This window comes from Gavia stellata, chromosome 1, assembly GCF_030936135.1.
Source record: "Gavia stellata isolate bGavSte3 chromosome 1, bGavSte3.hap2, whole genome shotgun sequence".
NCBI classification, from domain to species: domain Eukaryota; kingdom Metazoa; phylum Chordata; class Aves; order Gaviiformes; family Gaviidae; genus Gavia; species Gavia stellata.
Window position 1 is genome coordinate 122,498,344 of NC_082594.1, and position 14,167 is coordinate 122,512,510.

Below are 14,167 nucleotides of genomic sequence, written 5' to 3' on the forward strand. Positions count from 1 at the left end.
TTTCCTCTTGAAACTGCTGGGGAGTGAGGATTACTACCTGTTAGCCTTGGGTCTGTATGGCAAGAGAGTTATGAGTTTTTAACTCAGTGATTCTTCACGAATTAGTGTAAGTGTTTGCTTTCCCTGTGGCTCTTGTTAAGAGCACGTGTTTAACATTTCTTAAAGTTCCTAAGTTGTTATACTGACACGGTGGAGATCATTTCATGTTATATGCCTTGACAAGTGGTGATTTCAAAGTATTTGATTGAGTTCTTGCATGCTCTCCTTTTTGATGCTCCAAGAATAGCATCTGTATATGCACCACAATTTCTGATGGTGATTATAAACTTAAAAACCAGCCTTGATAGAAATGGTTATTATCACAAAGACTTTGTTGACATTTCCCTGTTAATGGTCAGGATGCTGTAAACAGTGAGCATCTTGTAGTAAGAACTGCAAGTATAAATACTTGGAAGCAGGCACTCTTCTTCAGTAGAAGGAAGTTTTTGGCTTGGAAACCAGGAATCTGGTTCATCGTTGTTGAAACCACGTGGAGAATGTACGGCTTGATTTCCCCCTGTGTAAGGCCATTTACAAATCTATATGGTAAGGTTGTCCCCTGATTGGTTTGTACATTCATGGTTACCAGAAAATCTTAACCCCGCTGCTTGGACTTACAGTTCTCCTGTATTAGCTGAGTAAAAGCAATCAGTATTTGTCACTATTACAACAGAGCATCAGTACAGCCAGTAAGGCCTGTTCTGTAGAAGTCACTGGAAAGGCTGGACATTGTGCTGTGCTTTCTTTTTCATTTTGCTGGATAAGTGTCCGCAATTTGGATCTTTAATGTATCCTTTTTAAGCTGCTCTCAGTTAATCAAATTTTATTTCCAAATTATATTAAAGTATACCAGACAGGATGATGTCATAGTGTGAGAATGCTGTAGCTTGCTGCTTGAGTTTTTAGCATTTGGTACTTATAGTGAAGGGATGTGTTTGAGCAAACTTAGTGCGTTGGCAAAAAAAATTAAGTCTCTTAGCCTTATGTGGCAGTAGGCACAGGAAGGTCATTTTCTCCTCTGCCTAGATCAAAATGAGGGATTAAAATCAGAAATAGAAACCTGCTTGATCGACCATTGTCTCAAATCCCATTTCTGGAGTGTATCCTGCGGCTGATTTCTGTGGTGGGTCACTGATCAAATTCATACCTAGTGAAGGCAGTAGGCTCTGCAAGTTGGTGGGGTGCCACCCGTGGTAAGATTGTGGCTTTGAGGCCTATTTTGCTTGTTGTAATAACAGTCATTATCCTTGTTTATTCTTTAACTATAGTAGCTATGATAACCATCTTTTTTGCTGCAATGAGGCAGTTAAAGTTTTCTGCCGTTCTAAAGATGTTAAGGAGAGGGAGAATGGAAACAAAGCAAAGCTATTATCTTGACCAAAGGGTGAAAAAAGAGCAGTCTTAAAAACTTGGGGCAGAGCTCAATAATTTCTGGTTTACATTTCTTTCTTTCTTAAAATTGCCATTCTTTACCTTTCCTTCATTTCTTTCTGTAATTTCCTCCTTTGGCAGATGAGATTTTCTGTATGAATTATTTGTTTTCAACAATAAGGGATTAACCAATACTACAAATATTGCTACTCTATAAGAACTATACTATGAGAGTGGTTTTTATGGTGTATGTAAAAGTTCTGGCTACTTAGATACCATGCAAACTTCTCTGTGTAGAGTTGGTTGTATGTCATACTTCGGAATTGTTAGATTTCATGGTAATGTTTGTTTTTCATGGGCTGATGCTTCAGCTGTTAGAATAGGCAGAAGGTTGCAGTTCTGCTTAAGTGTCTTCTCTCTAAACTTCTGTTACCAGTTTGAAAAAATCAAGGGTTTTGAAAGAGTTCTTTAGCAGGACAGAACATTGGGATAGTGCTCCTGGTTAGAACCCTGTTTGTAAAAGTTGTAAGCAACATACTTGCAGGGAATATAAAAAAAAAAAAATCTTGTTGTAAGTAATCAGTGAATGTGAATTGTTATCTGTCTGTATATCTTATATCTGCATCTTCTTTTTATACTTCATCCACTGGGGTCTGCACTTTTTGAGGTTTACTGGTATGTCTTTTTTTATATGAATTTACAATACTAACTGCGTTGTTAAAGGGGCACCAACTGTTAGCATCAATGTCCAGTTTCCCTGCTGCTTTTCTCATGGGTAAGCAGTAGCTTTACCATTAAGAACCAAAAATATTTTGTTTAATTCCTTTGCAATGCAAAGGATAATATTCCTTTTATGGTTTGGAAGGCTAGCCCTGCTTTCCAGTGCTCTAGCATCGTATAAGCAAGTTGACCATGTATCTCCGAACTTGTAGCAAGCAAATCACTGTTTTTAAAACATGATGTGTGTTTTAGAAAGTTCATATCCTGTAAATAAATAAAAAAGTAATATTGTTAACAAATAACTCTAAGCCTTCCTTTAAACTATGCATAAATTACATGGGATTTTTTTTTTTTCTGAGATTCTAAACCTAATGATTTTAAAACCTAGAAACTAGCCGTGTATTATTATTAGAGGATAATGGTTATCTTGAGAACAACTTTGGAAGAGAATGCCTATTATGTAAACATGGGAGTAGTTAAGTTAGTTTACTGCTCGGACTATTTAGAGTTGGCAGTACTATTGTGCACACTTTACTATTGTGGGTTTCAAGCTGATAAAATTGTGACATCTTCTGAACAGGATTTTTTAAAACAGGAATATTTCAGTAACTTTCAATCGCTTTTCAGTACTCTTATGCATTGGGCCTGAAAATAATTATATTTTCTACTGTGAAGATTAACAATATCACCTAAACTGTTTGGGCGCTCTGTCATGGCCCACCCAGTTGTTTGACTCTGACTATATAAATGGGGATGGCAATTTGATTTGCTATTTAATAATTACCTAAGAGCAAATTAGAGTGTGTCTCCAAAGCTCATACTATTGACTTAGTGAGTAAAAGCTCTGTAACTTAGTAATGTGGTTTTCTTTAAATTCACATTTGTCAGCATCCACGTTTTCAACAGCATCTAAGTGAGTATACAGAGCTCAGGAGTTGAAACTGTGTGTGTATTGGTTATTTTTTGCAACATTTGATGTAATTGTTACCTTAATGTGCAACCTTCCAAGTCAATTAAAGGTCATTGTTCCACAAAGGTTCTAGAAAAGACAATCATCAATCATAACCATGGTATTCTTCAGTGTATTACCTGGTCAAAGTTGATAGGAAGTTTTATGTCCTCCATGCACTGTTTGTGGAAAAAGAATAAAAATTTAAACAGAGAAATGGAAGCTTTTCTTTTTCTAATCAGAAGAAAGTATAAATGACCCTCCAAAGTCAGCTGTCCTTGTGCATATGTAGCATCAGCATTGTTATTGCTTATTCCTCCAGTATGGAACCATATGGCACAGTTGCAGTGTGGAAGCTGTTGAACAAGCACTTACTGTATACTCAGCTGAAAAGGTCGGTGATCGATCACCTCTACTTACATTTTGACGAGAAGGCTTCTTTCGGAAAGAAAACCCATCTTTCCATCTTTCTGTGGAAAATAAAATGGATTGCATTCAATGTAATTTCTGGCAGGGGGCTGTATGATGAAGGAGCCTAATGTTCAGATTTCATCAGTTTTCCTGGTTAGCCCCCCCCCCCCCGATTAAGTTCTTCAGAATTCATCGTGTGTTGTGGTTTTCTGGAGAATCGTTACGGTATCTTACTGCAGAGCCACTTTTACACTGTCTGTGTTGCATCGGTGTTTGACTTTTTTTTGTACTGCATGGCAGAAGGTACTAGTTCAGTAGATGGTTTCGAGGTGTAATTTTGGAAGTGTGCGAGCACTGGTGCTCTGATTGTTCTAGTCCATTCACTGCATCTGAAAACAGTGTTCAGCGGATGTCCTACTCATTAGATACTTAGTCTGTTTTAGCTATGTTACTTTCCTTGTATTGTCTTTGACTAGCATTAGGTGTTTAAACAGATTGTGTTAGGGCTGCTATGCCTTGCTTGAACAAAAGTTCTTTTGTCAAACGAGTGCAGGGCTTTCAATTTCATTGTTTGCTTTAAAAAGTGAATAGAAGATACAGTTTTCTGTAACAAATCCATTGTCTAAATACAATAGGCATCTGTTGCTCTCATCTCTGAAGATGCTATGAAATAAGGCTGTATAATTTAAGTCAAATATCTTAAAAAATGTTATGAGTAGTGGTATTTATTTGGGGGGGGGGGGGAGAGGAGAGGAGGGAAGAGGGGGTTTGGTTTTTTCTCCATAGGCACTAGAGTAAGGTTGTATGGAAATTCCTGAATTAACTGTTTCAAAATCCGTTTCTGGTAGATTAGGGTAATGTCTTAGTTCTTCACAATCAGAATTGCACTCTATTGTTTTTGTGATTCTGGAGTAAATACTTGGATTTACCCTGAGCTGAGGTAGTGAAAGGAACTTAGCTTTGTCTCAGTTTATCTCAATGAGAGAGACATTTCTTACTAACTTGCTGACTGACTGCTTTTCATTTTTTTTAGACTGAATGCTTGCTAAATATATACATGCTTACTTCCAGTCCTAACAATACACAAATCACACAGAGATATGATTCATGTCCGCTCCTCAAGTGTTGGTGAGGGTTGCTTTGTGAAGTGCAATATGGAGGTCTTTATTTTTGGTTGTGTGTTTTTTTTGTTTTGTTTTGAGTTCTGTTTTCTTTTGAAGAAAGGTATGTGCGCCACTTCTGGTGCATTGGTAAATCTTGTGCGTCAGCAGATGTCATTTCTTACTGCTTACTTTTAATTGTGAACTGCTGTGGTACGTGTCAGGACATCCTGACTCTGGAAACCATATGGTTTACCAGCCATCTCTTTACAAACTTACTTCCTTTGGACTGAAACCTTGTGTACTCTATAAAAGTGAAGAAAGCCTTGTACTATTTCGCTGCATCACTGACTTGAACTAAATGTTAGCATTTTTTCAATGAGAATGCGTAAGACTAATTCAGTTGTACTGTAGCAAATTTTTTGTATGACTTTCTTAAAGGCTTGTTCTGGAGTTGAAGGTTCTACTAATGTGCTGTATTTATCTCTGTAAATTCAGCAGAAGGTAAGCCTTGTAAACCCTGATGACCACGGGATCCTCTTTTGATGTGTGTATGTAATGATGCTGGACTGAAGAAGACTTTCTAGAACATCTGAAAGAGAAACTAATTCTTCTTTATAACTGGATGTTCTTTGTGTATAGTTGAGTGGACTGACTGTTGAAAATACACCAACCAGCATAAGCAATTTGCTTTTTCTTGTTGTTTTTATATTTTTAATGGTATTTCTAATATATATGAAACCACTTATATTCTGCTTGTTGCCACATTTGATCGAAAAGATAGACTACAGAAAGAGAATTAATTCTTTGATCATGAGATTTAAGTTAGGATAAATAAGGAATTCAAAATGATTGCAGCCTTCTCTGCTTGTGGTCTGCTCTCATTGCTGACTTTTTTCCCTGAATAAATATTTTCTTTTTTTCATCTGTTTTTTTCCCTTGTGCTTGTTGCTCCAGAAAGTTGTAGTGCCTAATCAGTAATATTGATTTGTGTCATCTGTAGTTGGCATTGGGAGAATGTCAATCTTGTTTCAAGTTTTCACGAAATCAGAAATCACAGAGAAGAAAAGTTCGGATGAAAATTTCTATGTTTTTCATAGAAGTTTTCATTTCTGTCTTTGGGATTCCAGTTCGTCGAACTCTTCTACAAAAAGAAATTCACATATGTGTCTGCATGGATGATCTTCAGATCTGTCTACACATGTAAAATTCTTTGCTCATGTTTCTGAAATCTCCTTGAAGATTTCTAGCTGTCAGCTTAACTTCAGCGTAACTAAAGGAAAATGTTTAATCTCCTTCATAAGTCTCTCTTGTTAGTTCCTTTCTTGATCTTCTGGGGTGATACCATCATCCTGCCTTCACTCAGGCAACTCCTTTACTTGAACTGCTCTTTTAAAAGTTGTGTCTGAATCTTTCAGATTGATATGTGATTCACAGACAAATATAACCTTCTGCATCAATCCATTCACCTAAAACTCTCATCCAGTTGCTATTTTGTATATCCGTAAGTTCAGCTTTGCTCTTCTGACCTTGGAAGAATGCTATCATAGCCAACCTTTATTCTTTGAGAATGCTGCTGCAGGCATCTCCTAACCGACGACTTGGACCGTGTTGTCCTTTTTTTATCCTGATAACCTTCTCTTTATCACGTGAAATATAAACAAGTTATTTTCAGTTTCAGAGTATCTTGCTGTCTCGCTCTTGCAGTTATGGACTGCAGTTCCAGACTTCATCACCTGATGAAGACATGACCAAACATCTTTATGCTTTACTTTGTTTGTTTGTTTCTAGCGTCTTCCTCAATTTAGGAGGGATTCCTTTATGAGCCACTAAATTATTTTAGAGCTTGCCTTGAAAATTTTGTTTGCTGTTTATTTCTATAAATGCTTAACCGCTAGTGCCCTGAACCACTCTTTAGTACGTTGAACAGTGTTGTGCTCATGTACTCATATTTGCCTGCATCCATCTGCTGTCTTTTTGTTTCCTACTGAGATTGTAAATTTCTCTGTGGGAAGGACTGTCTGTTCTACAATACATCAGGAGGGTTCCTGATCCATTACTTGGTCTAGTGGGTGAAAGAATAACAGAAATTATTAAAGTAACAATGGATCAGTGAAATGAGGGGAGCTACTGCAAATGTCATGTTTTAAATACTGATTTTGAATGGTGCTAACATTTCTATAGTAGTTATGAGTTTGCGCTGTTCTAATGGTGCTAGACTTCTTTTTTAAAACTTGTTAGTGCTTGACTTTTGTTCACTCTTCCATCTCCACTTTCCTAACTATGACCCCAGTTACCTAAATCTAACTGCCTGGTGTGGTTTTGCATGTATATTTCAGAGGGAAAAAACTATTATGTGTTTGCTTTGCTGTTTGGGGTGCATGAAGGTCTGTCTGATAGTGGCAACAGTCTGAAGGCAGTGAATTTCTTAACGTGGATCTAGAAATTGAAGGAGGGGTCAGCAAGAGGGATATAGGTTTGAGTTTAGAGAGGTGAATGTTATAGGATACAAGTTTGTTTCCCCTCCCCACACCCCCCGGAAATGCTCAAGACCGCACTTTTTTGAAGTTGATACATTAGTAGGAATAGGAGTCTGCTTTCAGCAGTATTAAGATGTTTTTACAGCCTCGTTAGTTACCTCAGAAGAATGTCAGTCACTAATATATGATGTGGCAATCTCCAAATGATACCTATAAAACTTTTATACCACATGGACTTAATTTTTTCATAAGTATTTGCATATGTACAGCTGCACACACATGTCTAGAATGTGTTCCTCAGCAGTGTTTTAGCTGAGTGTGGATAGCTCAGTGCAATAGCACTCAAAAATTACCCGTTAGTTTCGATCCCTTTCGCTTTCTAGTACAGAACATTACAGAACAAACTACCAGAGAATTTAGGTAGCCAGGAGATAATTACTCTAACTTTGTATGTGTTCGGGAAACAAAATCAGTACCACCTTCTTCCAGAAACATTTTCAGTGGAGACTAGATTCAAATAAAGGTGTTCAATTAATCTGAAGCTTATTCTTCTAAGTAATATATATTATTCAATTAATTATTGTGCCTTTGAGGAACATGATGATTCCAAGTCCATTAAGATGTTATCTTCTATTACAACCATGAAATGAAAAACATTGAGTTTATAATGTTTTGTTTCCTTGTTTGTGATACCAGTTTGTGAGTGACTTAATTTCTGTCTGTTGTAGCTAATAGCTTTTGAACCACTGGTGACGTTCAGACCATTTTCATATGTGTAGACCTCTCAAACTTTAAATTCCTATAGGTTCTAAGAGCTTATATTATTGGATAGAGAAAAGAGAGAGCCAGGAGATGACAAACTAATTTATTTATAGGGTCAGTTCTTAGTAGCCATTTAAATATTCACAAAGAAGTTCACCTGCAGCAAATAGATCTGTATGAAACCACTGCTCTTGGCATTAGTTGCATATGTGTCTTGATAATATACTCCTTAGCATACAGTAGGCAGGCAAAGACATTCTTACTTTAGAGGCAAAACCCCAAGCTATGTAAGTAAGCTTGTTTGCTTTTTATAGGTGTGACAGGATTAAGTTAAATTTTACATCCTTTGACATTAAGAGACTGTGTTGGGATTTCATGGAATATAAGTGAAGTAGAATTTAATTCTTTGTGTCTGGATGTTAGAGAATTGTGCTTATACCTTTAATTTTAAGATGTCAGATCAGTTTTTGCCCCAACATATTTCTTGTCTTTTACATTCTCTTGTTTTTACTTATAGGTAAGATTGTGCCAAAACCCAAAGCTTCAACTCAAAAACAGCCCACCTTACATCCTTGACATTTTACCTGACACTTATCAACATTTGCGACTTATACTGAGCAAATATGATGACAACCAGAAACTTGCACAACTCAGTGAGAATGAATATTTTAAAATCTACATTGACAGTCTCATGAAAAAATCGAAACGGGCTATAAGGCTCTTCAAAGAAGGAAAGGAAAGAATGTATGAGGAGCAGTCACAGGACAGGTAAGTGAAATATTTAAAGATGAAGTAGATTGACTGGCCTGTCTACTTTCTTAACACTGTTTGTCTGCAGCCATTGTGTTTTGACATTTTTAATTATTTAAAAAGCAGAAGTATTTATTGTTTGGATTCATTGACCTTGCAGGTCAATCAGTAATTTGCTGGATTTGTTCCATTGTGTGCTCTTATCTGTCACTTTGTGACCTTTAAAACCAAGTGCATTTCCTTCATAAAACATTCATTTCATTGTAATTACTTGTTCACAGGGCCTTACAATATGTAGTTTTTCCTTTGGCAGAGAGACAGTGACTATTGCTTGGATTGCGCTTGACCTCCCTACCCCAGTTCTTAAAACTGTGGGAGCCATGATAGATACTGACTTAGAGCTTTCACAAGTGATGAAATGGAGCAAAACCATATTCACATTTTTGAGATATTGTGTGATGTTAGCATAAGGAGATGATAATGTTAGTTTGGTGCTGAGAAGCCTTTTCAGAAACCTAATGGATTCCTGATTTGCAGTGGTTCAGTTTTAATAACAGGGATTAATGTCCGTTTTGTGTGTACTCTTGGTGGTGAGTGAAGAGGTTTTTAATATTTTATTAGCTAATACTTTAAAAATAATATTTCAAGAACTTCTGTGCAAAATCTGTAGTTTTGTTTTGGGAAGGGGTGCAGCAGTGTTGCACCAATTAGACTCTGCCATGTGTGGTGTGTCTTTAAATCTATTAAAATAAAAGATCCAATGCTGTTTCCAGAGCCTCCCCTTTTCAAAGGTGATAGTGGGGAACAGGAGATAGAGAGGAAGTGAATGGAGGATTGAATCCCTGCCATTCTGCCTGCACCTGAGCTCAGAGGCAGGGTTGCAGTATAGTTTTACAGCTGGTGAAAGTGGTGGTAGAAGCAGTGAAATGTCTCCATTCTTGTAAATGTCACTACTGTTATGTTTGATTTATACATATGTTCCTTCCAGATCTTTAGCAATGATTATAGCTATTCAGTATACTGTGGTAGTCTCCTGGGCTTGATAGGGGGTCTGAAGCTTGCTTAATGTTTAAGGATTTTTTTTTTCTGAAGTATGTAAAGACTGTCCAATTGTGAATATACTTGGAGCAGTTTGCTTAAGAGGAGCAAAATACACAGTTTGAACTATTTTAGGGATGAGTAAAAATTTTGATGAATCTTTTTGTGTTTGAATTCATAAGTATGTAAAGGAACGTTTTCACTGTAGATGCACTCTTACCAGAACCCCTGGAAGAATTGTTCAGCACTGAGCCTGTGCGTTCTTTTTTTTAATGTCCCATTTGTTGTATGTACAGAAATCATTGCGTTGCAAAGGAAATATGAACTTTTTATGGTAAGGGAAATTTGACATAAATGGTTGCATTATGTAAACACGTTTTATTTTGACTTCCCTATGTTGTATGAAACTCAGATTTACTTCTGGTTTTGCTTACAGTTAGCAATAAATTAAAGCCAGTTTCAGTGTCACTTTTTCAAAGTCTGCTATATGCTCTGTACAGTCATTCGAAGAGTGTCTTAGTGACTGTATCTAGTTGCTAGAGTTGCTTTCTTCTTTCCAATTACCCACTTAATTTCCCGCATAAGGGTAACAGTGGTGATATAACGATGTCTTTTGTGAAGCAAACAGTGCAGTTAGCGTATTTACTGTCACTTGTTTGGGCCATTCTTGTGAGATGGTTGGAAAGGAAGGATTTTAAAACAAAACATAGTAATGAAGTGCACTGAATCACAGTAACTACTTCAGGCTCTCAGAATTTGTATTTCAGAATTATTATTTTGCCTGACTGATGGAGTTTGAAGCTTGAGGAAGACGGTACAATAGAAATGTCTCTCCTGTGCTAAGATTATTAGTTGTGTTTCCTATACAAACTGTATGTCAGAATGCTTAAACAAGAAAAAAAGAAAGTATAAGCATTGTTCCAGCATTTCATGCCTTATGCCATTATAAGTTGAAGTCTATCTCTTTGTGACTTCAGTGCACCCTCTTTCATCTACTGGTGATGTTTTATCTGTATGCGTGTCCTAGATTAAAGGTGAAGGAAGGTATACTTGTTTGCTGAACCCTATGAGTTAGGTACCTGTTTACCCTGCAGTGCTTCAACATACTTAATTCTTGGTAAGTCAGTAAAAGAAGCTGTTAATGTTATTAGCTTCTTTGCCTCAAAATATGCCTGCATTAACCTAAGTATGTTATTTGTTAATGTTATAATGCAAATGTAGGAGCAATCATTTAAATAAGTGTTTTTGTAGATGTTTCTAAAATGACTGTCAAATTGAAGTGTAGTCAATTTAAAAAAAAGGCAAGCCAAGAGCCTCTCATGTTGACATCTGGCCAGTTTCTGTGGTTTTCAATCTTACATTTCTGTTTTGTTTTCTGTTAGTGACTCTGTGGTTTCTGGATAAAAGGTCATAATGAAAAAGAGAAACTGGCTGCATTTGGAAGCGTTCTGTAGATATATTTGATGGGTATAGTTTTAACCTATTAGGGTTATTGAATAATCTTTTAACTTCTATAGTGATGGTACATTTAGGAACCAATGCCAATACACATGTGATTTTATTTGCCTGATGACACCAAAATTACTCTATTGTGAAGAGTTTGTTGTGAATTTTAGTTCTCAAAGATCCTGTGGATGAAACAAGATAGTGGACCAGTCAGATTATGTACAAATGGCTAAACCAAAAGCTTACATTGTGATGGTGTTGCCTCTCTATCCTGTGTCCCATGTCAAACACCTATGATAGCCATTTAAGAGTAGATGGTGCTATCATTCTGTACTCCATGGGATGAGTCTTGCTAAGCAGAGAAAGTATGGCTTACAAGTTTGTATATTGTATATGAATTGCATCTACCTTCTGGGTATGGTGTCTACTATAAAATTATGTCCTCTCATAGTCCTCTTGCTTAATGAAGTAAGAGATGATGTTCAATAAATTCTGTAAACTGTACTAGATATAGGCTGCACAGAAGTTTTTCTATTTATGAAGTCATTTAAAGATTTTTTTTTTGTGTCACAGATTTTACTTTTTAAAGGTTATTAACACAGGCTTATTAAAATTACTGGTTCAGGTACATCTACCCTTCTTAAAAGGCTTTCTGTGTCTTTGAGGGTCTGGGTTTTTGGTTTTTTTTGGTGTGGGTTTTTTTTTTCCCTTTGTTGTTTATTGGAAAGTAGGCTAAAGCTGGAAGGCATCATTTCTGTGAAGTCCAAACTTCCTTTTGTCTTGCTGCATTCCAGAATTATGCATCCAGAAAAAATAAAAACTTGTAGGCTGGCAGTTTTTTCAGACAAATATGTTAGCCAGGTGTAGAAATCAAGCACATAAGTTACAATGATAAGAATAGAGGAGGAATAAAGTGGCAATGGGGAGAGTATATTTGGATTCATTCAAGATGCTGGACATGGTCTTCATGGCTAATGCAGCCATTTTTTAGTAATGGAGACAAGTGTGAGCTTTCCTGGGCTTATCTGTAAATTGTGTCCTTGGAAGAATACATCTTGAAATGGAACTTGATTGTTGTCTGTTTTAATATTGCATGCCTTCTGCTGTATGCCCTTTACATGAGGAGAAGAGGAAAAGTATAAAAGCAGGGTGTATACTTTATTTTTATTAATCTCTTAAATGCTGCTTGGTTCAGCCAAAATTAGTTAGCTACTTGATTTTAAGTAGCATTGCAGAAGTGGAAGAGGAAGATAAGATGAAAGATGGATATTTTCTGAAGGAGCGGGTAGTATGGATGAAGATGGCAAGAGAAGATCTGACGTTGGTTTGGGGTCGATGCAGAAAAAGGTGTGCGTGTAAGGGAAGTCAGAGTCAAGGAAGTCCTTCAGATATCACAAAACCACTCCTGTTCCTGTACAGAAAGTCTCGCTAAAGTCTCTTGCATATCTGGTCATTTGGTCTCTTGATTCAAGTTGCATGCTTCTAGATTTTACAGCTTGCTTAACTATTTTGTTAGTGCAGAATTCTTATATTCGCTAGGTCTTCTAGAGAGGTGTTACACCTGTGGTTCATGTGATAGATCAGGTTCTCCTTTGTTACTATTAATGTTGCTTAGTGAGCTTATAAAGTATTCCATTTCCCTTCCTTCAGTCTGTGTTGACAACTGAGATCAGTTAAAGGTTCTTGAATCAAGTCCCTGAACTGGCACATCAAAGTACACAGCGTTCTCGGTAGAGACCTTTCTACTGCTGAAATTTCTAGCCCATTCCCTCCTTATTCTAAAAGTATGGACTTGATAAGAACTTACATGGGTAAGCATCAGGATGGACTTCAGTTAAGTCAGCTGCAACGCAGTAACAGCCGTTTGTGTACTCCTGTCCTGTGGTAAGAGGTAGCTTACCCTACTTCTTTGAATTACTTCATCTTGTACCACAAACTTGCTGTTTTATTTACAGGAAGTTAGGAAGTTTATAACTTAGCTAGTCTTGTAACTTGTTTGTGTCTCCAGACAGAGGACATTTTGTTGATTGAGAGAAGGATCAGGAAGACTATATTTATCATTCAGGATGATTTTGTTTGGACAAGTTAAGATTGTTTTGGCTGATGGTTTTCTTGTTTGACAAATAGAATGTACAGATTCAGAAAAGGATGTTAATGGCTCTTTTCACAGAGCCAGTTTTGGCTATTGGTTAACATCACATAGATAACTCTGTAATTGTCGGATAGTAAGGATGGCAACCTTCACCAAAGTGGATTAGATTTGAAGTTGTGATCTTGTGGTGAAAGTTATTGGGTCCTTAGAATCCTGTGATTTGTCCCATTTTCCAAGCATATTATGTAGTTTTTGGTCTTTAGTAAATTCTGAGCTGAACAGTTAGGCTATACGTACCATCAATCTGTTGTCTGACATGATCTGTAAACCCCTATACTTAAGCTATGTCAACATGTTTTAGAGATCAAATATATTGACTGCTTTAGTCTAATCTTGCTGAAGTTAAGGCAAAATAATCTGGTATTTGTCCTTTCCTCTCTTGTATTTTTAGACGGTTCCTTCACTAGGTTTTCAGGAGAAGAAGCTGCCTTACTGTGCTTGAAAGGCTTCTGCAGTGTTGAGTCGTTGCATGAACTCCTGTGCTGTCCCTAGAAAAAAAGAGGACACTTTCTCTTTCAATGTATAATCTATAACATGGTAGTTGGGACTGGAACTTGGCTACAATAAATAACCTCTAATAAAGAGGCTTCTTCTGAGGAAAAGAGAGTGTGTGACTAATTGCATGGGGTTCCACAGGAGAAAAAAATGCAATGAGATTTTTTTTTTTTTGGAAGCTTTTATGTTATGGTGAGAATTTCCACCCTGTTCTGCCCTCCCTGTCCCTTAGATGTGACGTAAAACCAGATGTGAAACAAAACAGCTTTAAGAAACCCTTTGGTGTACCTGAGCCACATGAGTAATTGAGCTTTAGTGCAAATTTAGTGAAGCACAAGCCATTTGCTATTTTTGGTTCTAGTCTAAATTACACAAGGAATGTTACACAAACACACCTTTTAGACAAAGAGACTCTTGTTGCAGAGGGCAGGTGAGAACACGTGGAGGTTACAAA

At 36.9% G+C, this 14,167-nt stretch overlaps 1 protein-coding gene across 6 annotated transcripts in view; it reads left to right on the plus strand.

The window, feature by feature from the left end:
• The window catches only part of CBLB (Cbl proto-oncogene B), a 130,423-nt gene that overhangs the window by 988 nt on the left and 115,268 nt on the right, over nt 1-14,167 (plus strand). For all 6 annotated transcript variants that reach the window (XM_059835478.1, XM_059835461.1, XM_059835491.1 and 3 more), the window contains exon 2: nt 8,350-8,600. In XM_059835478.1, the coding sequence (XP_059691461.1) occupies nt 8,350-8,600 (251 nt within the window). The remainder of the gene's footprint in view (nt 1-8,349; nt 8,601-14,167) is intronic.